General features: G+C 35.6%; 1 protein-coding gene across 2 annotated transcripts in view; it reads right to left on the bottom strand.

The window, feature by feature from the left end:
- CTC1 (conserved telomere maintenance component 1) overlaps positions 1-24,420 on the bottom strand; it is a 283,472-nt gene that overhangs the window by 93,728 nt on the left and 165,324 nt on the right. For both annotated transcript variants that reach the window (XM_089819188.1, XM_089819190.1), the window contains one exon: positions 15,912-16,016. In XM_089819188.1, coding sequence (XP_089675314.1) covers positions 15,912-16,016 — 105 coding nt within the window. The remainder of the gene's footprint in view (positions 1-15,911; positions 16,017-24,420) is intronic.

Raw genomic sequence — 24,420 nt, 5'->3', positions numbered from 1 at the left:
TTCTTCACATCTTCCTGCAACTGTGGCTAGTAATAATTCTCAGCAACCAAAGATATGGTTTTATCACTGCCAAAATGTCTAGCCAACCCTCCACTATGCTTCTCCTTGATGAAATTCTCTCTCATTGAACTTCTGGGAATGCACAACTGGTTTCCTTTAAACAACATACTATCTTGGATCATCAAATCCAACCATTTTGTCCTGTCAAGTGTAACAGGTTCTGTACAAGGATTCCACGCTTCACCAAAATCAAGATCATCTGGATACAAAGTACCGAGTTCCTTGAACCCAACCACCTCTATCTACATTTCTGTCAACAAAAGTTGTCATCTACTAAGAAAATCTGCAACTTTGTTAGACTTCCCACTCCTGTGTTTCAAAACAAACATATAACTCTGCAAAAACTCAACCCATTTTAATTGCCTTCGGTTCAATTTTCCTTGACTATTCAAATATTGCAAAGCTTGATGATCAGTATACAAAACAAACTCCTTAGGAAGAAGATAGTGTCTCCACTTCTTCAATGCTTAAACTATAGCATAAAATTCTTGATCATAAATAGAATATTTTCTTTTTACATTATTCAACTTCTTACTAAAATAAGCAACAGGTCTACCTTCTTGACTCAAAACAGCTCCTATTGCAATACCACTAGCATCACAACCTACTTGAAACACCTTGTTAAAATCAAGAAGTGCTAAAACAAGTTGCTCAATTACTTTCTGGTTCAATAGATTAAAACTCTTATCTGCTTCTACAATCCACTTAAATTCTTTCCTATCCCCTCACATTGTTTCAAACAAGGGTCCACAAATACTGCTAAAACCTCTTATGAAGTTTCTGTAAAAACTAGCCAATCCATGAAAAGATCTAACCTCTATCGCACTCCTTGGAGTAGACCATTCAGGGATAGCCTTCACTTTCACTGGGTTCATTTTCAGACCTTCTATTGAGACTACAAATCCAAGGTACACCAACTCCTTTACAAAACTGCACTTCTTCAGGTTTATCAAACACTTTTCTTCCCTCAACTTATCAAACACCTTGTGAATATGGATCAAATGCTCCTCTAATGTCTTACTAAAGATCAAAATATCATCTAGGTAAACAATGACAAACTTACCCAGAAACTCTTTCAATTCCTCATTCATGAGCCTCATGAAAGTGCTCGGTGCACTGGTTAGCCCAAAACGCATGACTAACCACTCATACAGTCCTTCTTTTGTCTTCAAAGCAGTCTTCCACTCGTCATCTTCTCTAATACACATCTAATGGTACCCACTCTTTAAATCTATCTTTGTGAAATGCTTAGCTCCACTCAAACAGTCTATAATATTATCCAACCTTGATAATGGAAATCTGTACTTAATTGTGATTTTGTTTATAGTGCGAGAGAATCTGTCCACATCCTCCATTCTCCATTCTTCTTTTGTGTTAATACTACTGGTATGGTACATGGACTTAGACTCTCTCAAATCAACCCCTTCTACAACAACTCATGAACTTGTTTGTTCAACTCTTTACTTTCTGCTAGTGTCATTCTGTGTGCTGCCTTGTTTGGCAAACAGGCTCCTGGAACCAAATCCATCTGGTGATTGATCTTCCTCATTGAGGGCAATCCATCAGGTACATTATCTTGTACAATATAAAAAAAACTCTCTCAACATTTCTGCAACTTCTGCAAGTACCTCCTCTACTTCTTCTTTACTATCTTTTGAAATTATAGCAAAATACATATGCTCACACTTCATACCTTTGAGAAACTCTTTTCCATCAACAAAACATATTATGGCAATACTACATACCTTTTCTTCTTTATCCTTCAATGGCTTCAACTTATGTTTCACTCTATCTTTGGTCAAAGTGTAGGTATTTGCTCGGCAATCATGTATAGCATTCCTGTCAAACTACCACGGCCTACCCAACAACATATGACATATGTCCATATGTATGATATGACATAGTACCTCATCCTGGTAGCTTCCAATCTTGAACTTCACTGAGCATTGCTCATTGACCATGACCTTGTGGTCATCTTGCACCCAAGCATTACAGTATGGGCGCAGGTGTTTCTGCCTCTTCAACTTCAACTTGGTGAGCATTGTTTCTGACACCAAATTGCCAATACTTCCACCATCAATGATCACATCACAACACTTATCTTAAAATCTACACCTTGTGCAAAACAAGCTTCTTTGATCAAGTTCATTCTCACCACTCAGCAAGACTCTTCTGTTAACTAAGACTCCTCTTTCAGCGTCTTCAGAAGATGAGGATCTGGCATCTTCATAAACATGTGCAACTATGGCTTGTCCTTCTGTTCTTCGATCTGTACTTCCTTGGCGCTGGGTACATTCAAATGCTCTATGCCCTTCTTCTCCGTAGTGAAAACATTTCTTACAAAAGCCTCCTCTTCCAAATCCTTGTCCTCTACCTCTTCCTCTCTGATCTCTATTGTTCTGATCATGGAAACGATTGGAATTGTTTCCCCTTTGGTTTTGACTGCTACTTCCAACCTCGTCCTTGTTCTTTTGATCATCATTGCGACCTCCATAAGATCGTTTGCCAGATCTTCCATCGCAACCTCTTCTACTATTCTTGTTATCAAACTTCTTGCTTAGTTTCTCCTCAACCCTTAGGGCAAACTGGTATGCCTTCTCAATATTGGTCACTCAAACAAGACTCATCTCATCCTAAATGCTTGGTCGTAACCCATTGATAACGGGCGACTTTCTCCTTATCAGCTTTTGCATGGCTAGTTCTAATGAGAACTTGGTAGAACTGTTCAGTATACTCTTGAGCAGATTTTCTCACTTGCTTCAACCCTTGCATTTTCTTCAACAGATCAACCTCATAATCCACAGGAATGAATTGTCACTTCAATTTAGCTATCATCCGATCCCATCTAGTGATTTTTTCCTTTCCCTTTCTATTTCACTTTAACTGAACCTCCTGCCACCAAATCTTTGCATAACACTTTAGTTTCGCCTTCACAAACCTGACCCTATTAGGACCATCAATATCTTCATACTCAAAATGCTCCTCCAGTTCATTGATCCAATCAATCAGCTCCTTTGGGTTGAGATTTCACGAAAATGTGGGAACTTCAAACTTAAGTCGTTTTCCAATCTTGGAGATGGCCTTAAAAAGCATTTCTTCCTCTAGGTTTAGAACTACCTCTACTTCGGCATTTTCGTCTACTTCATCGTCATCCTCGCTTTCATCTCTTACAGGAAGATTTATTCTTCTACGCATTTGTTCTTCCAATGCTTGCATTTGTCTTTGGAGTGCTCTAAAACCCTCAAGTGTAACACCTACAACTCTTCCGCCACGCTCTCTTCGTGTAGCCATTTTCGCACTTCCACTGAAACCTAGTGCAAACTGCCTCACAATTGACCTTTTGTCTACACGCTCGGCCCAAACCACGGTCCTGATTTGAACTGTCTCACAACCAGCGATCTGTCCACACACTAAAGAACTCTAGCTCTGATACCACTTGATGAAGGGTGCTCCCCTTGATACCATAAACCATAACAAAAAAAAAGAAACAACAACAAATGCAAGAACAAAATATGGACTTCTTATTTGTGCCGCAAATGCGGAATTACAGAATTCACAACTACAATATGCTAACCCACATGAGGGCCTTCATTACAGTAATCTACAAGACAACTTGCGAACTACAACCCAGAGCTGTCCTAGACAATGTTCGCACCTTTCTTGAATAGGCAATTTTACGCCGCTCAGAAAGGTTCTAGACAATGAAACTTAATACCTAGGGTCACCAGACTCTAACAATACATAGAGTCGGCCAAATACATCTCTGACAATTATTTAAGATATTTCAAGTAGCCCAAATTCAAAAGGCCATAACTCTCGAATCGTTTCTCTGATTGCCTATTATAACCACTTTTCGAAAAAGTCAACTTCCGATCTACACGCTCGAAAATGTGCAAGCGTCCTTCCTTTGAGTTTTCAAACCTCATCTGAGCACTCTAAGTGCCTCCAGAGGTGAGCTAGATGATTTTTCTGCAAATTTCTCCACCGAAAATCCACAATAACTTCTCTGATACTTAATCTAGAGCAATGAAATTTTTATGGTGGGCTTATAACTCTAAAATGAACCTTCCAGTAAAAAATGAGAACATTCCAAACTCATATGACAAACTTACTAAAAATAGCAAGTTCCCATAAATAGTAACCACCATGTCTACTAGTCCTTATTAAAATAAAAAAGACTGAAAAGAAAAAAAAAATTTGGGTGATGCAAGATTGCTCTTACACCCAGGATGCTCCTGCATAATACTCTTGTCTACAAAGTATGACTAGAACTTTGTGGTTAGGTCTGCTGAACCTATATCATATGAGACAAAGCGGTAGGCACACATGTAGCTGTACTATCATCAAGAATACCACATAGCTTGTTTATCTCAGCATGTATTTGAGGTTTCCCACTTTTGCCAAAAAAGAACATGCAGTAACACCTTTTCCTTGAATAAAAATAAAGCATGCATTGACTATAATAATGTTTTCATCCCATCGTAGATCACAAAAGTTGAGTTTCCATTTCCTTGGCCCCCATATCTCCCTAGTGTACCTAGTAGTTTTCGTGCAAACTATCAGAGAGTTGACTTACAATCAAAAGAAGCCCTAGCATAATCGATTACTAATGCTGACGGGCACTCTATATTAGCTTCTACACTTACCATATACAAGTTTGTACTTCAAGTACAGGCTCAGCACCATGGTCATCCTCATAAACCTTAAGTGCATATTCAGACTAAGTACCCTATCTATGAACCTCTACCTCATACTCTATCATGTCATGTGAGCTCATTTTCACAATATAATAAAAAATGTAAATTCTATACTTACCCCTCCTCTTCACTCATGTCATGAGAGCTCATTTTTGCACTACAATTAACAATATAAATTCCATAATTACTTAGTTTCAGCCTAGTTTGACAATTTTGAAAATTAACTCTAAATTTTGTTCAATGGAGGGGATCAATGTATCCTACTGGTTGGTTCCTACAAAGATTGTAAGAATTTTCCTTTATAAGTAATATTTTTCTGTGCTTTTCTCTCTCAAGGATTTCCACGTGAATAAGGTGTGCACTCTATGGTCTAAGTTGTTAGATCTTACTTGTGTGGATGTGTTCCATTATTACTCTTTGTTTGAGTTTGTGAATTGCAAAGTTGGTCTCATAATGACTCATCACCCTAGTATAAATGGGTGTTTCTTCGGGAACTTTGTTGGTAACTACATTTCTAGACCATCATCTTCAAATGACCATTCTACATGTATTCTTTTCTCATCCTTGACATTTGCATGAATTCTTGTCAAAACTGATCTCAACCATCCTCTTCTTGTTAAGTTCAAAACAAAATTTCGTTCCAAGTTTTCGAACCAAATGGTAGATTATGAACATATTGCTTTCAGATGCAGACATTGTTACGCTACTGAAAACAAAGCAGTGAAATGCTCAAAGCTTCTTACTCCCTCAACAAATTTTGGTTCGAGGAAGCCCTTGGTGGAAAGGGGCTAACCACAACCAGAACACATTTTTTCTCTTGGAAAAAATGCTTCCAACTTCAAGTCCAATAAGCCATGTATTCTTGGACCAGCTTATATACAGTGGAATCAAAGGTGGTGCATTATCCAAAAAATAAATCTAGGGAGATAAATATGACCTCTACTATTGTTAAGGTTATTTCAAATGCAAAAGGCCACTGAAGTTCCTAGTGAAACCAGTGTTACAGTTAAATCAAAAAATATTACTGTTCCACAGTATATGAATCCATCTTTCATAGAGAAAAACAAAAAGAGCATAGATTTAGGTCAAACAACCACAAATGATTGGAGCACAATCAAAGAACGGAAGAAGGCAAAACCATCAAATGGATCATTCCTGATGATTTTATGCTCTCAAGACAGATCATAGGCAAAGCTGCCATAATAAATGGGTTGCAATGATCTATTAGAATGGAAATTATTGTTGCCTGTCACGACCCCTTCGATAATGATTATGATTTTGAAATATTATAATATTTAATAAATAAGAATAATATATCAGGACTACAACGCAACTCATACATACATACTAGTGAATCTATTATAAAAAAATATTATTATCGTTAAGATAATAATATGATATATCATTAAGACAATCTACAATATTGACTTATGAAATTAAAAAAGATGATGAGCCATGACTGACATATGATTAATATATTTGTTATTAAATAAATCGCAAAGTAATAATGTTATATCACTCTGTTAATAATGATATATGATACCATACATTAATAACTAATGTTATATTATCAAATAACTATATAAATAAATGGTATAATCCAACTAATGATATAATAATATAATGTTACAAATTCCTTTAGAATCTCGATTTAAAATTAATAATTACTAAGCATAATCAGCAATCTATGGAATGATACAATTAGTAATTATAATGGAGGTCTACTATAGTCATTATGAGAAATACCGATATGGATTAGCACGAAGTTAACTGATTTGAAAAATGGTGATTACAAGCTACTATGAAGAGTGGTGATTTTTGCGGGATATGAGACATGTCTTATGTTAAATTTCTAACAATGATATTCATACAGGTCTGGTTGTGCAGACCCCACATTACTCTTCTCTCCTTGTATACCATTCCAAGGCATTAAATACATTACACTTGGCAATTGGATGGGCGGCGATCCTTGGCATTAACCTTGTTATGCACTAACTATAACTATTTAGTTCTGTTAGTTAATACATTTTTTATCTCCTATTGAGCTCCGATTTCTATAAGTGAAGTGAGGGCCAACTTAGAGTGGGTCACGTCCCTTTAAGGGACATGCCCTTTGCTCATGGTATAAGAGGTGCATGTGATTGAAGTTTAAGGACACACAACACATTGAAGTCTGCTCCTTAAGTCAATAGTGCCCCAGGACGAATTGCAGGAATTAAAAGCATTTCTAGAATTATATTATTTCACTCAAACAAGATTGTTATTGAAGATCATCTACAGCAGATTAAGAAAGATACAATCTAAGTTTGATTCACTTCAAAATTTGCAGACACTTTACATGGTATAAGAGCTCTAGAAGTTGAACCTAGGCTCTGCAAATTAAATAATCAGACTTCATATATATCTAGCATCTTTCTCCTATCTTCAATGGCATACACAATCAAACCCAAAGACAGCTTTGATGGGAAAGAATACTTTGATGCTTGGAAATTCAGAATCATGATCATTCTTGAAGAGAATGATCTAAAACATTTGTTGATTCATCATCTAGACAACCTACTATTGAACCTCATATAACTATCTGGGGAAGGAAACAAGAAAGCCATAGAAATCATACCAGATGGAGTGAAGAATGATATAGTCCCCATGATATGATGAATGCATTATTAAATGCATATGAGATTAACAATGCAACTAGAGTCCTCACACTAAAAAGGCAACTAAATCATATTCAAATAAAGAAGGGAGAATCGATGAATTCTTACTTCCTAAGGATTTCCAGTCTAAGAGATGAACTTGCAAAAATAGGAAACATCATTAATGACATGGAACTAACACCGATGGCTATAGATGGATTACCAAATTCATGGGAAACATTCGCACAAGGAATAAGTGCTAGAGACAAACTTCTTGACTTCAATAGACTTAAAGGAGAATCTCATCAAGAAGAATCCAAAAACTTAAGAAAATGGGAAAGTTGAAAACTGAAGATGAAGAACTTCATGTTCTTAATACAAATTCCTATAAAGGCAAAAGGAAGCACTTCAAGAAGAAAAAGGGTAATCAAAAGAATGGAAAACCTAAGAAAGATCTATCAAAAACAAAATGCGTCAAATCTGAAAAGTTTGGACATTTCAGATCTAATTGCCCTGAGAATTCTAAGCAGCAAGTGAACTGTACAAACATCACTAGGGAAGAAGATAACTATGATCCTAAGAAATGTGTATTGTATTCGGCACTATCAAATGAAATTTCAAGTAAAGCATAGGTGATTAACAGTGAATCTTCTCAACATATTACAACATACAAAGAAACACTAGACTCTATATCAGAAAAGGATAATGGAAAAGTCACCATTGGTGATAATTCAGCGCATTTCGTCAAAGGAATTGGAAATTGCACCTTGAAAATAAAGTTGGGTAATTCTTTTCTTATCAAAGGAGTACTTTATGTACCAAGAATAAAAAGGAATCTAATCTTGGTTACAACGCTTGAAGATGACAGACATAATGTTGCATTCATGGACGGTAAAGTCATAAACTGGCCTAAGGACTCCTCAATTAAAAAAGAAAAATTAATTGGTCAAAGAAAAGGGTATTTGTATGAATTAAATTCAGAACCTAGTTGAGCTATTCAAGCCTTAATTCATGAAGCTGTGGATATAAATGAAATATGGCACAGAAGGTTAGGACATCTAAATTTCAAAACTTTATCAACACTGGCGAAGATGCTTACTGGTTTACCTAAACCGAATAAAGATCACTCAAGCATATGCATAGGATGTGCTCTGGGGTAAGAACACCAAAAGTCCATTTCATGGTAGCACTAGAAAACTAACAATGTTTTGGAATTAATTCACTCAGATTTATGTGGACTTATCTCTGTTCTTTCACTCAAAGGATTCTAGTACTATATAACTTTTATAGATGACTTCTCTAGGAAAACGTGGATTTACTTCTTAAAATGCAAAGGATCAGAAGAAATCCTAAAGAGATTTAAAGAATTTAAAAACTTAACTGAAAACTTATCAGGACATAAAATTAAAACTCTTAAGACTAATAATGGGAGAGAATACACCTCAAATTTGTTTAAAAGGTTTTGTAAAGAAACAAGAATTAAAAAGGAGTATATCATTCCTTAAAACCTGCAACAAAACAAGGTAGCGAAAAGGAAGAATAGAACAATTATAGAAGTTGCAAGAGCTATGATATATGATCAAAATCTAGAATATTATCTTTGGGCAAAAGCCTCTTGTATTGTTGTCTATATTCAGAACAGAAGTCCTCACTCCTACCTTAGAGATAAAACTCCTAAAAAAAATTTTACCAAGGTTAAACCCAATATAAGTCATCTTAGGATTTTTAAGTGCCCAGTGTATATACATGTTCTAAAAGAAAAGAAAACTAAGTTAGAACCCTCCGGGTGGAAAGGTATTTTTGTAGGGTATAGTGAAACGTCTAAAACATAAAGAATTTTCATACATAGTCAGAAAAATATTGAACTTAGTAGGGATGTAATTTTTGAAGAAGATTTAGCATTCAAAAGGGCCCTACGTTCTAAAGAACCCTCTCCTTTACCTAATTCTGAAAGAAATACTGAATCTAAGTCTCAGAGGGAGAACATTGAAGAAATTGAAGATGAAATTCAAAATCTTAATCTTGAAGAAACTCAAAATTCAAAGGAAAGACCACTTTGGGTCATTAAGACAGTAGAGGAAGCACAAGACTTCGCTGCACCATTCGAAACAGTCAGAGAAAGCAAAAGACCCAAAAAAAAATTCTAGTTATACAACAAACATGAATGATTTGTCTAACTCAGAACTAACCAGTGTTTCAGATGCTATAAAATATACAACTTGGAAGAGTGCTATAACGGAAGAATACCAATCCATTATGAAGAAAGATGTTTGGGAAATTGTTCCTACCTAAAGGAAAATCTATTGTCACTTCCAAGTGGATATTTAAAATAAAGCATGTTGTTAAAAACAACATTGAAAAATATAAAGCCAGATTTGTAGCCAGGGGATTCTCTCAGAAAGAGGGGATTGATTATGAAGAATCATTTGATCCTATTGCCAGATACACCTCAGTAAGAGAAGTCCTAGCTATTGCAACATCAAAGGGATGGAAAGTACATCAGATAGATGTAAAAACAACATTCCTGAATGGAATGATTATAAAAGAGCTATATTTGGAGCAACCTAAAGGATTTGAAACTCATGATCCTAAAGTCTTTGTTTGCAAGCTCAAGAAAGCTCTCTACGGGCTTAAATAGGTTTCAAGGACTTTGTACAAAACAATTGATAAGTATCTCACCAGCTTAAAATTCTCCAAGAACGAAGCTAATCCAAATCTATATTATAAAAGGGATAAAGATGATATGATAATTTTGATACTGTATGTTAATGATTTACTAATAATAGGTGATGATCATCTCATAAATCAATGCAAGAAAGATCTAATTAGAGAATTTGAGATGAAAGATTTGGGACTTCTTCATTACTTCCTAGGACTAGAAGTAAGGCAAAATTCTGACAACATTATACTTAATCTGTAATGTCCCCTCTTTAGTTCGACATGGCATTGATCATGGATTTGCCTATTCCAGACTCTCGTAGGCAAATGGTGTGGAAAGAGAGTCAATTCTGCGGATCAGATAGTCATATCTTGCTCTTGAAGAAGTGTTAAGAGGTTATATTTTATCATTATGTGATATTGGGGCCCACATGTTATAATTTTAATTTGAGTTGCACTTTTTATTTTATAAAATTACTTTATTATAAAAAGTGCATTATAATGAGAAATTATAAAGGATCTTTCTAGAAGTTCTAGCAACTTCTTAGAAAAGTGAATAAATAGAGGGCTGGGCCTCTCATTTGGACATGCTTGGATTGGAGAACTCTTCTACTTCTTCATTGTGAAGACATTTGTGGACTTTGGATCTGCAAATTATTCGATCTTTGGGAACGAATCACTCCCTTGGATTGGCGACTTTGAGGGTGTGAAATATCACCTGAATTGTTGCATAATTGGAGTTGGTATTCAGCCATCTCATTGGAGCTTATTGAGAATTCGTTGTTAGGGTTTGTTTTTGGTTGGAATAAGGATTTCAGATTTGCCCTATCATTGGAGAAGCATTTGACAAGAGTTTGAAGACAGAATAAGTGCATTTTCAGAATTGGCAAAGCAGGGTTCGGAACCACATAATTGCTCATATCTCCTCAACCCCTTGGAGTTATTTTTTATGGTATTACAGGGTTACTACCTAACCCTAGGCGCCCATTTTCCTTGCATTTGGGGGTCCCAAAACCCTAATATTATTTTATTTCAGCAGCCGTACAGGTACGGCCTGGTACGGCCCTGCTAGTTTGGGCAGCAGCAGCAAATTAAGGACAGTTTGGGGGTGCGGTTGGAGGTCTTCATCAACGATCTGCAGCAAAACGTGGTGTTCTTCCATAGTTCTTCAAACCAGGTTCTTGCATTCTGAAATATATGTCAATTTTTGGGTAAATTTGTTGTCATACAGTCATTGTAATAATCAGTCCAGAATTGGTAATAAAATAATTTCAGAATTTATTGCATTGTAATTGAAATATAGTTCAATGGCTTTATATATATTGTAATTCTGTGATTATATTCTGAAAGTATCAAATCTGAAATTACCATATTCTGAATATTATTACTGTTATATGCCAAGTGTTTGACAAAATTCCTAAGTTCAGTTTGAGGGTTTCTGTGGCCTTTATAGTGAGGGTCATTACATAATCAAAGGAAGTATATATTAGATATCTTGAAGAGATTTGGAATGTGGAACTGCAAGTCTATGTCTTCTCCACTCCAATCATGACTAATCTACATAAACTTACAGAAGCGACAGCGGAATCACCTTCCATAGATTCTACTCTCTACAGACAGATGATTGGGTTCTTTATGTACATGGTAAATACAATACCTAATATTTGCTATGTTGTTAACGCCTTAAGTCAGTTTATGTGTGAGCCAAAGGAGATTTACCTAGTTGCAGTCAAACAAATTATGAGATACTTACAAGGAACTCTTAACCTTGGGCTCAAATATGAGAAAGTTGACTTGGATTTACATGGATTCACAGAATCAGATTGGGGTGGAAGTGTTAAGGATAGAAAAAGTACTTCTGGATGTTTCAGTTTAGGATCAACAATGATATCATGGATATGCAGAAAACAATCTTCAATAGCACAAATTTTCACAAAAGTCTAATACATTGTAGCAGCAATGGCCTCTCGGGAAGCAGTTTTGGCATAGGAAGTTACTTGTGGGAATACAAGCCATGAATCTTACGGTTATTCATTGTGATAATCAAAGTTCCATAAAGCTTTCTATGAATCCAGTTTTTCATGACAAATCCAAGCATATTGAAATTTCTTACCATTATGTACGAAATATGGTAGACAGAAATACTGTAAAATTAGAATACATTTGTACTACAGATCAAAAAGCATATACTCTTACCAAACCTCTCTCTCGAGTGAAGATAGATCACTTCAAGAAAAGACTTGGTATGATTGAATTATAAAATTTTGTATTCTTTAAATTATTAATAAAATAATTTTATTGTCATGCTATTAATTGTTATGGGCTCCACCGTCTGTATTCGTTATCTAAGGGTGACAATCTCTGAGATAATAAATAGTTGTATAAAAGACATTACGAAAGATGACGATTTCTCAGATAATGTGTTGAACAGTAGAGAACTACTATTAGATCTAGGTGAGTTCAAGATCATCTGTGACATAAGCATTTCTATACTTATGAATCACAACTTGGATAAAGGAAGAATTTATTCTTCAAACTTTATCCTGTGTTCTGGTAGATCTTAATGCAGGATCAAGTTGTGATATAGGATTGCCAGTACCTATGAGTCACAACTTGGATAAAAGAAGAATTTAATCATTCTTCGGATTTTATCGTGTGTGTATTGCATTACATGCAATATTGACATCACTAGTATAAGTTTTAAGTCATATCACAAGATGGTTAAATGATGCAGTATCATGTGTTCCATGGTACCACTTGCTCAGAAGATTCAAATATATATAGAGTATCAGTCTATGCTTATTCATCATAATTGATGATACGAGATACATTATCTCTCAGTATGATAATCAAGTTAAGAGGGAGTGTTAAATTTCTAATAGTGATATTCATAATGGTCTGAGTGTGCAGACCGCACATTACTCTTCTCTTCTTGCATACCATTCCAAGGCATTCAATACATTACACTTGGCAATTGGATGGGCGGCGATCCTTGGCAATAACCTTGTTATGCACTACCTATAACTATTTAGTTATGTTACTTAATATGCTATCTCCTATTGAGCACCGATTTCTATAAGTGAAGTGTGGACCGACCTAAAGAGGGTCATGTCCCTTTAAGGGACATGCCCTTTGGTCATGGTATAAGAGGTGGGTGTGATTGAAGTTTAAGGATACACAACACATTGAAGTCTGCTCCTTAAATCAGTACTGCCCCAAGACGAATTGCAGGAATTAAAAGCATTTCCAGAATTATATTATTTCATTCAAACAAGACTGTTATTGAAGATCATCTACAGCAGATTAAGAAAGATATAATCTAATTTTGAGTCACTTCAGAATTTGCAGAAACTTTACATCTTATACTCAGAGAGTCCTCACTCCAAGCACATGGCATAAAGGGAAATTACAAAAAAAACACCAATGGGCGTAAGAGGATAAACCATTAAAAAGAGGACTAATAACATTGAAATGAGTGATAACATCCTTCCTTAAAATTTGAAAAGGAACATCGTAAACTAGAGAAGTACTTCCCATTTAGTGCTTCGTGTCGAATGGGGAGGAATTGATCTATGCTGTTGCCTCTTTGACCTTGCAACGTCAGAATAAAGTTAATTAAACCAGAGGTGTCTGAGAATTAAATGATTACTAGGTGTTAGGGATGTAACGACCCAATCACCAAACATAGTAAGGTGTATGGCATGCCCTACAAATTTTGTTAAGTATAGATTTATATATATCAACTTAATGTCAATATATATTGGTCATATTAAATTAATAGCTATGACAAAAATAAATAGAATTCATGTATATCATATTAAAGAGTAAAAATGAGTACAAAGATATTTATTAAACCATGTTTAGTCCTATTACTATTTTATTTTAAGAAGGGAAGGCTATGATGCTGCCAGGGAGGGGCTGTATAAAATCCAAGCTAACAGATATTATCCCAATACAGGGTAGAGGACATCAATCTGTAAGCTTTCAGGATGTGGACTTGCATCTATAAACTTTGAGGGAGACCATAGTTGGTGTCTAGGCAACTTGGATAGCATCTATACCATCCATTTACAAACCAAATAATAACATGATTGGGTACTTCGAATTATTGTTATGGACATATCTCCATAATGATTGACTGAATAAGTATCAATCTTGACCGACCCAAAAAGGGGACATTACATGGCCCCTGAATTTTGGATCTCGTAGGATAAAACTATGCTTAGCTATTTATAACATGCATAGCCCTCCATTTTGGAGTTCCCCTTTTCCAATTTTTATTAATATATAGTGGAGAGGAAATGATAAATTATTTGAAGAAAAAAATTATTGATTTTAGAAAAACAAATAATTAAAATTGAATTTAATCAACAACGGCGGAAAAAGTATAATGAATTAATTAAAATTTATTTAATTAATATAGATAGAAGAATTGGTGAGAAAGTGATGAAATGATAAGATGAAAATGTATTAGTCATTTTTAGATGTCGACAAGATGCATTCTTCTACCAGCTTTTGAATGGATTTCTAATCTTTGCTTGCTATCTTTATTATCAGACACTACATATCAAAGATCTATTATTCCATGTTGCGGAGGAGTTGGAAGCTCCCTAAATTTTGTGGTCCTTGCATGTAGTTGAACTACATGTATAAGTTCCATTGCATTGTTTAGAGCACAAAAAGAAACTTTTTTTAAACTGGAATGATTGAATCCGTAGTTTGAAATTTCATGTTTAACATTGCAGAAAATGTTGGAATTTATCTCAGGAACAATAGGCAAGTTCATTACAATATAATACTATGCTGAAACAAAAATGAGTATGTACTTTTGCAAAGGACAGGGATATATGGGTAGTTTTATCTATTGCTCGAGAGACTCGTCTCCCTTTGGTGTTAACGCAGTCCTAGTGTAAGTACTCTAGATTTTCCCATAGCCCTCTTAATCATGGACATCTCAATACAGATATTTTTAAATCTTGCACTTTCCATCTTCAGGTGGCAGATAAAGATGTACTTGGTTCTGCTTCTCTGAGCTTTCTTATATAGGAATGACAAAACTCTTTTCCAACTTTTGTCTCCTGCTTTGATCTTCATATTCTCCTTGTTTCATTAAGAGGCCTTTACCTAACATGACTACTTGTAATTTTTTACTTATATTCAGAATACAGTTCAAGGGTTTGAGAAATTTGAAATTGTAGCCTATTGCTACTTCTACATTATTTTGTGTTCTAATCCTTTGCTGATTTTCAGATCTTAAGATTCATTTACACTAGTTCTATTCTATGTAAGTGAATGTTATTTTAAATCCCATTAACATACTTTTGCTCATTTGTCAATATTGATATGATTTGATTTTTCCTTCCTTAAAGTTTAACGTAAGGGAACAAGTATTTATGGCCAAAAAACAATGAATAATCATTAACAGGATTTATCCAAAGAAGACGCATTAGAATTCTGGTAATAGTCCTAGATCTTTCACAACAAATGCATTCACCTCATTTCAATTCAACAATGAATTCTAGCATCTAGAGGGAAAACAATCAATCCAAACGACTGAACATACCATAAATATATTGGAAACTACATTTGTGAATCATTATATATAAGTAGAGACAAAATAAAGGTGCCCCATGCATTATGTTTGCAATTTAAATAACAACTCAAGTTGAACCAAAGAGCACACTGGAATTCAAGAAATATACCGTAGGCTGAATTGAAAAGATTACCATATTGTTAGAATGTTGACTCTTCTAACACATGTTTATAGTTTATAGAGTAGGCTATAGAATAAAACAAACAATTCAAAACCAACTCATGCTTAAGTTTTAAATAACAGGAATCAAACAAAATAGGTGAAAACCTCATAGAATTTTTGCAGAGAGGAACAAGACATAAAATCCGGTACAACCACATCAAGAGCCCCAGTTGCATCCACCAGCTGCAAATGTCCTGCTTGTTGAGAAACCTGACATGACATTTCAACATAGATTCATCATATTTACACTCACTGCATTTAAATATCTTTTGGAAAAGCTACGGACTACTCTAATAACTTATCGAAAAAACATGATCTTAAACTACTTGAACAATCAAATTTTATATGTCCATCGTGTATTGTGATTTTCCTAAATAAATATTCTCTCCTTGTTATAATTTAAGCATTTCTTTTATGATAACCTTGTTATTCAGATAGTCTCTAAGATCTATACAGGAAAATACTTCAAGCAGAAACAAACAAGTTTGTAAAAATGTAGATATTGGTCAATCGCAAGCAAAACTACTGCACTTATTGTGGACCAGAATTTCCATTCAAAATACACAGGTTGTACAAATCCACATGCAACTCATAAGTGAAGGTCTCAAAGAATATTTTGCAGAAGCAAAAAGATATGGTTCCAGTATGAGACACTTAGTGATAAAATTATATAATAAGAGAACCTTGTTTCATTCAAGCTGTCTAACATTGAATTTCACACACAATCAGGAAATTTAATCTACTGCTTGTAAAGATTTGTAGTGCTTTTCTTTTAAGAGGAAATGATGAAATCATGTCTGGTATGACAGGTCTGGTCACTTAAACAAATCTATCTTTGCCATTTGAAGTAGAAAACTGTGGCTCAAGTTCTGTCAAAGGTTGAAGTAGAGTGGAAAACCTGTGAAGGATACCTTCAGGAGCTAATTCGCTTTCAAAATGATCTAGAGAGACATCTATAGGTCATATAACAGGCTTCATTAATTATATTAATGAATATTGTTGTGAGATACCTATATTTAAGCCCATGGTTCCAGAGAAGAAATCAAATATTGAATGTTATGACTTTTATCAAAAAAATCATTGGCTTGCAAATTTCATTATTGTCATATCTTTAGTGGAGTTGTCGATAGAGCATAATACCTTGCTCAGAGAATATTTATATTTACTGCTTTCTTTATAGGAATTGAAGTCTTTAGAAACTTGTGAGATACTGAAAACGACATTAAGATAAGAAAAGAGGAATTTTAGTGGTAGTGAGAGGCCAAAGAGGATTGCAAGTATGTTCAATAAGCCAACACCAGATGCAGCAGTCTTTCATTGCCAAATTTTTTAAAGCCCATGTCACCCCACTTCATGTAGCTCATTCCTCTTCAAACAAACGTTCAAAGATGTAGCCTTGATTGTTTCCTGATTTGCTGCCCAAAAGATCATAAGCTACGCTCAACCTACTAAACAAAGAATATTCTAAGGATAGCTTGGTAATGGAGGATATTCAATAAACTTGGATCAGGACAGGTTGTTCTATTGTAATATATGGGTGGACCAATATCAAACATTGCCCAATCATCAATATCATAGTCGAATGGCCAGCTAGCTCTTATTTTTCTTAGAGTTGTTGATTGCCCAAGGAAACATAAGGATGCTGGCTTCTAGTTTAACATTTTGAAAGAGGTCATAGAGGAGGTTGAGGCGTCAAGCGTTTTATGAGTGGTCATTGACTCAGCACATGTGCACAAATCAAAACGTATACTGGTGGAGGGTGCTTAGAAGCACAGTTTTTGGACCACGTGTTCATACATTAAACAAAGCATTGAAAAACATTAATAAAATAAACTGAGTGAAGTAGTGGTAAAACCAGAGATTCAAATGATAAAATATGCCAATTACTTCATTTTGTTAGAGAGGATGTTTGAGATGCATGAGTTTCTCCATTTGAATATAGTGAATTCAAAGTGTAGTAGATGGCCTAATATGAATACTTTTGAAAGAAAATCAATAAAACAAAACATCCCTGATGACAATTGGTTGTCTGTGCAAGTTAAGACATTGCTAGTTTTATTAACAATGTTTTTGATTGAGCGACGAAGGAATTTTGAAAGGGCCTAGATGACTGATTAAACAAGCCTGACTAGTTTTCTGCCTTATCACTTTGACCACTTAAGCAAAATTACCTTACATTCATAATGCGGACTTTGTACACATACTTTAAAATGGGAGGGAGGCCCCTACTACTCTGTGGGCATTCGACTGCTTGTAGTAGTCATCAAACTTACAATAGTAGGTGCCAACCCACCCATAGTAGTTGTTCCCACCTTTCTATAATGTGTTTTTGTAGCTCTTCGGGAAGGAAGTCTTAATCCTGAACACCCCTAGATAGGGTAGATGGAAAATGAGAAGTTTCCAACCTTCACCCCGACAAAAAAATAGTAGAGCAATTAATAAGTGAAAAGATTTAGCAATAACAAGAAGAAGACGATAAAGGACGGCAAAGGAACAAAAAAGAAACAACATAAGAGAAGCCACTACAAAAGTAGAACCTAATATACTACCAACCCAAGATCAAGTGATTTATAAAATTGTTCCAAAGAATTTTGTTTGACCACAAGAAAAGGATTCTTGTCCTCTAAACTTCTTTTATTGGATAAAGAATTTGAAACGTTTGTAGAATGGTTTTTTTCACAAGATAGACTAAGTAATACAACATAGATTCAATAGTACTAATAGAACATTTATTATTTGCACCAAAATACCAAATGGCGAGGAAATGTTATTTCTTTTATTGTTTATCAAAACATGAGTACATCATTAATAATTCAAAGTTCTTATATAATGGTCCGTTGGTTGCGAAAACCAATGGGTGCATCCCTTCGCTTCTTAACTACCCAACCCAACAAAGCTTAACTAATGCTAAGTACTTTATTACGTACTACATTTATTCCCCCAAAAAAAAAGTCGTCTTCTAAATGTCTACGCAGCAAAACAAAAAACCTAAATTTCACGAAGAGGGTTGGGAAGGCATCCCTGTACTTGGGGCCCCTCGAAGTCGCTGAAGATCTCATTCAACTGCTCTTTGTTTGGCACGAACTCCCTGTAGAACACAAAAAATGTCCATCTTTTTTGCCTCTTCTGTTGTGATTTTGTTTTCCAAGGCAGCCTTTTGTATCTTCCAAGATTCTTCCAGGGCAACCTTTCCTACCTTCCACTTGTCTATGTGAGCAGCTTTTTCGATCTCCCACTCCATACCCAACTGCATTGCCAAGTATTTTCCTTGTTGGAGTTCTAAGTATGTCCATCAGAATGCAACTTCAATGTCTACTAGTGTCTGTATGAGAGGCGGTTGCTCCCAAGTTAGAGGTATGGTGTAGCATTTTTTCCACTCTACAGCTATTTCCCCACAATTGTTTCTACCCTCTACTTCTACATGGCAATAGATGGTTCCTCTACTACCTCCAACTGTGGTTTCCTTTTGTCTGAACTGCTATAGGCCATTTTCCTATTCTATTAATTGTATACTATCCACCTCCCTCTAGCTTTTGTCATGTCTGTGACGTATGACAGCTATGGAAACAAATCGTGCTTCCTGTGGCTTGCGTACGATCAAAGGTGTTTGTGGTTGAATGTGTTCGTACACTTCCCCTCCCTCCTTGCATATAGTGGAATGTGCATGACTTGTGTAAGGTTGGATGTGCACGTACACTTGAAACACATTGACAGCTGACCTCATTTCCTCATGTCATACAAGTTGTACCTTCCCCCTACATACAAGCTTGATCTCATGCCTACATACGTTAAACTCCAACTTCCTCTGCTCGTATTCCACTGTACCCTTGCGTACGAGTTTTAGCTCCACACTCGGCCTCCTCTCCTCGTACTCCATCGTCCCCTTGTGTACGAGCTTTGGCTCCAACCTCCCCCTTGGCTCATTGTGCCCGCACAGTGCCAATCTTCCCTCCTCCATCACTCACTCTGGCTGCTCTCAAATGCCTCCTCTTCCTCCAACGTACAACCCTCTCCTCTCAACATACGGGCTCTTCCTCCCGACATATGACCTCCTCACCGGTTGGATGTACAACCTCGTTCCCAATCCGATGTAAGGCATCTTCCCAAGCTAGACGTATGCCCACTTGCACGTGCTTTGTCTCCATCCGTACAACTATGTTCTTTTTTTACTGCATAACTTCCCTTGGTATGGCTACTTGGGCATAGTCATTTCTTTTGATCCGCTGTCCTCCATTTCGTGCCTCTGTTATTTCTTTTTGGGTGGTTGTCCTTTATTTCGCTTTTTATAACCTTCCTCTTAACTTCCTCCTTGTCATCTTTTATATTTATGAAGTAGGCAAGAGCAAGTTCCTTTCTTTCCTTATATGGTTTTAATTTAGATCCATTAACGAGATCTTTTATTGGAGTATTCTCCAGAGTTGACAATTTTGTGGCCCCATTTTCTTTTACTTTATAGCCTTCTAGGTACCTTTATTCTAGATCTGCGTCTTCAATCTGTAACATGTTACACTCTGACTGGAATACTTCGTAGTCCCCTATCTACTGGTAAAACAGGCCATTGAGAGAGCTTGTTTCGTCTTCTGAGAACTCCCCAAGCCAGACTACTCCTTGAACAGCACATGATTATACTAAGAGGGGGGGGATTGAATCAATATAATAATAATTTTGCAAAATTAAAACTTTTATCCACACAAGTGATTTCAAATGCTGAAATAAAGAATTATGCACATGAACACAATAACACAAGATTTACGTGGAAACCCAATGCAAGAGAAAACCAAGACAATAAATGATTTTATATAAATTGTGTTCTTTTACAATGTATTGTAGGCTACGACCTCTATGTTTATGAGCAGTGACCCACTAGAAGCTCCAACTCCCACACTTCGTAGGGTTCGGCCTACAAGAAGCTCCAACTACCTACTGTTCTCTTCATGAGCACTCACCCACTGAAAATAAACTTCTTTTCCACCTTGAAAAAGTTGCTTACTCAACTGATGATGGACATTATCTTTCGACAAATTTTTGTTCTTCAATCTACTATTTATTTCTAAATAAATCCTTCTTTATATTTGCATTTATTTTTCTTCAATATTATGATCTTTATTTTGATCAATAGCCCTTTGTACATATAGCTTTCAGTTACTTAATATCTCTCTTATATTGTCCTGACAGTTTTATATCATATCAGATTTAATAAATCTAAACATATGTATCTTTGTCTGATCTGTGCTACACTCCACTAATTATTTTTCTTTCTCAAACTGCTCAATCTTCTTTTACCTGCGGCATACCCTTTTCTCTCTCTCATTTGTTCATTTATTCTTTCATCATACACTTCTCTGAATTCTTCTTCACCTCAACACACTTTACTTCTTCACATCACACACACACACACACTTTTCACACAAGCTTCCAATGTATTTATATACTTCATTAACAATGATGCCTTTTGACAAAAAGATATGTCCATATATTATTCCATACCTTAGTTATGGATTTTATTAAGTTGACGTGGCAAGTAAGCTTGAATCGATTTTTTTGATTTGTTAGTGTATTATCAATTTAACAAGTCTCTTCAATTAAATCAATTTTTCTGTTTCGTAATAACAGTTCTCCATAGTGATGAATTTATCCTCCTCTTTAATAATAAAACTCTTTAGTTTGCACCGATTAATCCTTTATTAGGACTCTTGTGTTCTTTATCTAAGTATCATATTGAGCTGCTTATGTGTCCTTAGTCAGTGATCTGCTTAACTCCCCTTTTATTCTATCAGCATCACTTCTTTTAATTAGTTACTTTATCAATTTCCTGTGATAAGAAAAATCCATCGCTACATCCGCTACTTGACAACACATGGTCTGCTCCAATCTTTGTTTTGATAATATATATGTTTTTCTTTGCGTGAACATCTTGTATGCTTCATATGCACTCGATACTTTGGCTTCCATATTTTTATAACCTTAATCATTGAAAATCAAACTCATTCAATTAATCCACTTCAGAGATTATTGTTTGTTTTGGGATTATAATAAGTCATCTGTCATATGAACTCAACCACTTCTATCATAATCGTTGAATGCTATCATTTCTTATATGATGTTTATTTTCAGTGTAATAGGACTCTGCGAGTCTGAGCAGGACTCTGCGAGTCCAAGGCAGAGGCAGCCTTTCCGAGGCAAATGGCCTCTGGACTCTGACTCGGTCGAGTCCTGGCAGAGTCCACGTGGACTCGCCAAGTCAAGTCTTGAGCCCAGCACTCTCCAAAAAACAATTTTTTTTTTTTTTTCTCAAAATTTAAAAAATAAAGACTTCTGGACGGTGTTTTTTTTTCAGTATATATTAATTCTGAAAATCGTTAAATCCTTAAAAATATTTGAATTTCATGGGTTTTCTGATTTTCTGAGTCCTTGCCGAGCCCTAGCCGAGTCCGAGTCCAAGTCAGATTTTGACTTTCCGAGTCAGAGGCGAGTCCGAGTACCGTACCTATGTTTATTTTCACACCTCTATCTGCAATAATTGTTTTCTAGAACTGTACATTTCTGTATGGTGTCTATCAGTGTTCAAGTTGTGAACTGCATTTGAGTGAGAAACCCTTCATACTTCATCTACTTGTTTCTAGATATTTAGTATGCCATCAAACTTTGTGTTGATAAACCATCATTTTCCTTTCCTAAACTATATACAACAAAGTTTAATAAATCTTTCAATATCATTATCATATTTCTTCAAATCTGCATGTACTCGACAGCTCTTTCTTTGTCCTTTATTGATGATTTTTTATCCATTATTCTTTCCTGTGCGATGACTGTTTGATAAGCATCTGAAGGCTTCTTCCTTTGTAAGCATTGAAAAACGGACACCATGACGCCGACTTCTCTTCATCACTGCTGACTGTGCATATGCTGAATACTTCAATCTGAATCATAACTGAAAACTCTCGACACCTGTATGTCTCAACGTTGTAGACAAATATCACTACATACTATACTTTGTTTGTCAATACTTGCATCCGACTAGATAACGGCCACCATACTTTTATTTTATCGGCTCATTACAAATATATTGCTGTTTGACTCCTTGATGTCGGGTTTGTATGCTACACATGCTGATAATTACAATTTTCTATTATCTTTATCACTGTCGAATAGTCTAGTCACTTTTTTCGTCTATCATTTCATTCAACACAGATCTTCAGTAGTGAATATTGCTTTCATTCCTCATACTCTTCATTTATTATTTCTCATCTCCAATCTGTGTAGTCTAATATTATAGCAATCTTCATGCTTTCACCATTGCTTGTTCAAAATGTGTAGTTTCAGATTTTTATCTTTTTTGATTCTTCAATATACTGATCTCAATTATTGTCCTTATTCTTTTGGTTCACTGGCGAATGTTCCTCTGCTTTTTCTTTTCTTATACTTGTTGTATTGGGCCTTTCTTAAGGTATCATATGTTGCTCGCAAGTTTTAACTGCCACTGACTTCTACAGAGACCCATAGGTTTCTCTCTTTAGACTTTTCTTAATCTGGTCTACATTAGAATATATTTTATTCTCCTTGTTCTATTGATTTGCTCTATCTTTATTATGTGTCTTCATTCGTTTGGTAATATTTGTCTCCCCTATAATTGATATTTCTTTTCATGTTACAAATACACAATGAAGTAGTTATTTTATTATCATCATAATATCTTCAATATCCGCATAACCATCAATGACGATTCTTCTTTGCACCTTTGACATTGATGATATTGGCACTTGCCATGAAGTCCTTTGACATCAAAGACAATACTTCCATCACTCCTTCCTCGTCTAGTTCTACTTCTTTTCCATTTTCTCCCTCCTCTGAATCGGATACCATGTCCTCATTTAAAGACTGGTTCCTTAGATATATTATACACTTCCTACCATTAACTTCCCTAGACAGGGTATTCCTCTTCCAATTATTGGTAGCCTTCGCTACAACTAGCCATCCTCTTCCCAACATTGCATCATACCCTTTCCTCACTAGGGTGATTATCACAAAGTCCAACAGGAAGTGTTGTGTACCAGTTACTACCTTTTGCCCAATCAAGGTTCCTATTGGCTTAATTTTGTGTTGGTTTGCGCCCATCAATTGGAATGTAGCTGGCCCAAGTATAGGCTTCCCTATCGCCTTCCAAGTTTTTTCAAATGGGGTGTTCACCCCAAAGCCTCCATCAACAATAGTATTGGATAGTTTACATCCCAATATTTCCATTTCCACTATTGTCAGTGTCCTCTTCGTTCCTATGGTGAATAGGGTGTTGGTTTCTTTGCATGTTTGCACTTCCTCTTCCTTCTCTTCCTTGGAGGGTATTCCTTTGATACCTGCCCATTGTGTTATTGCTACTCGCAACTGAGGTAGATTTTCTAGTGGATCCACAATTTTCACGAGAATGGTGGCCTCTAGTACTTGTTTCATGATGTTTGCTATTGGTTGGGTGTTTAGGGTTTTAACTGCACTTGCTTCTCTTTCCTTTATCATACTATCTCTAATGTCCCTTCTCGATTCCTGAAATCTTTCATTTTTTGTAGATGCATCTAGCCATTCTAGTTTCTTGGCCTGCATTTTGGTGATGGTTAATAATTTG

This window comes from Cupressus sempervirens, chromosome 3 (assembly GCF_028749045.1).
Source record: "Cupressus sempervirens isolate cs-2001-9-10 chromosome 3, ASM2874904v1, whole genome shotgun sequence".
Classification (NCBI taxonomy): Eukaryota; Viridiplantae; Streptophyta; class Pinopsida; order Cupressales; family Cupressaceae; genus Cupressus; species Cupressus sempervirens.
Note: the sequence above shows the minus strand (reverse complement) of the source record. Positions and strands in the feature narration are given on the sequence as shown.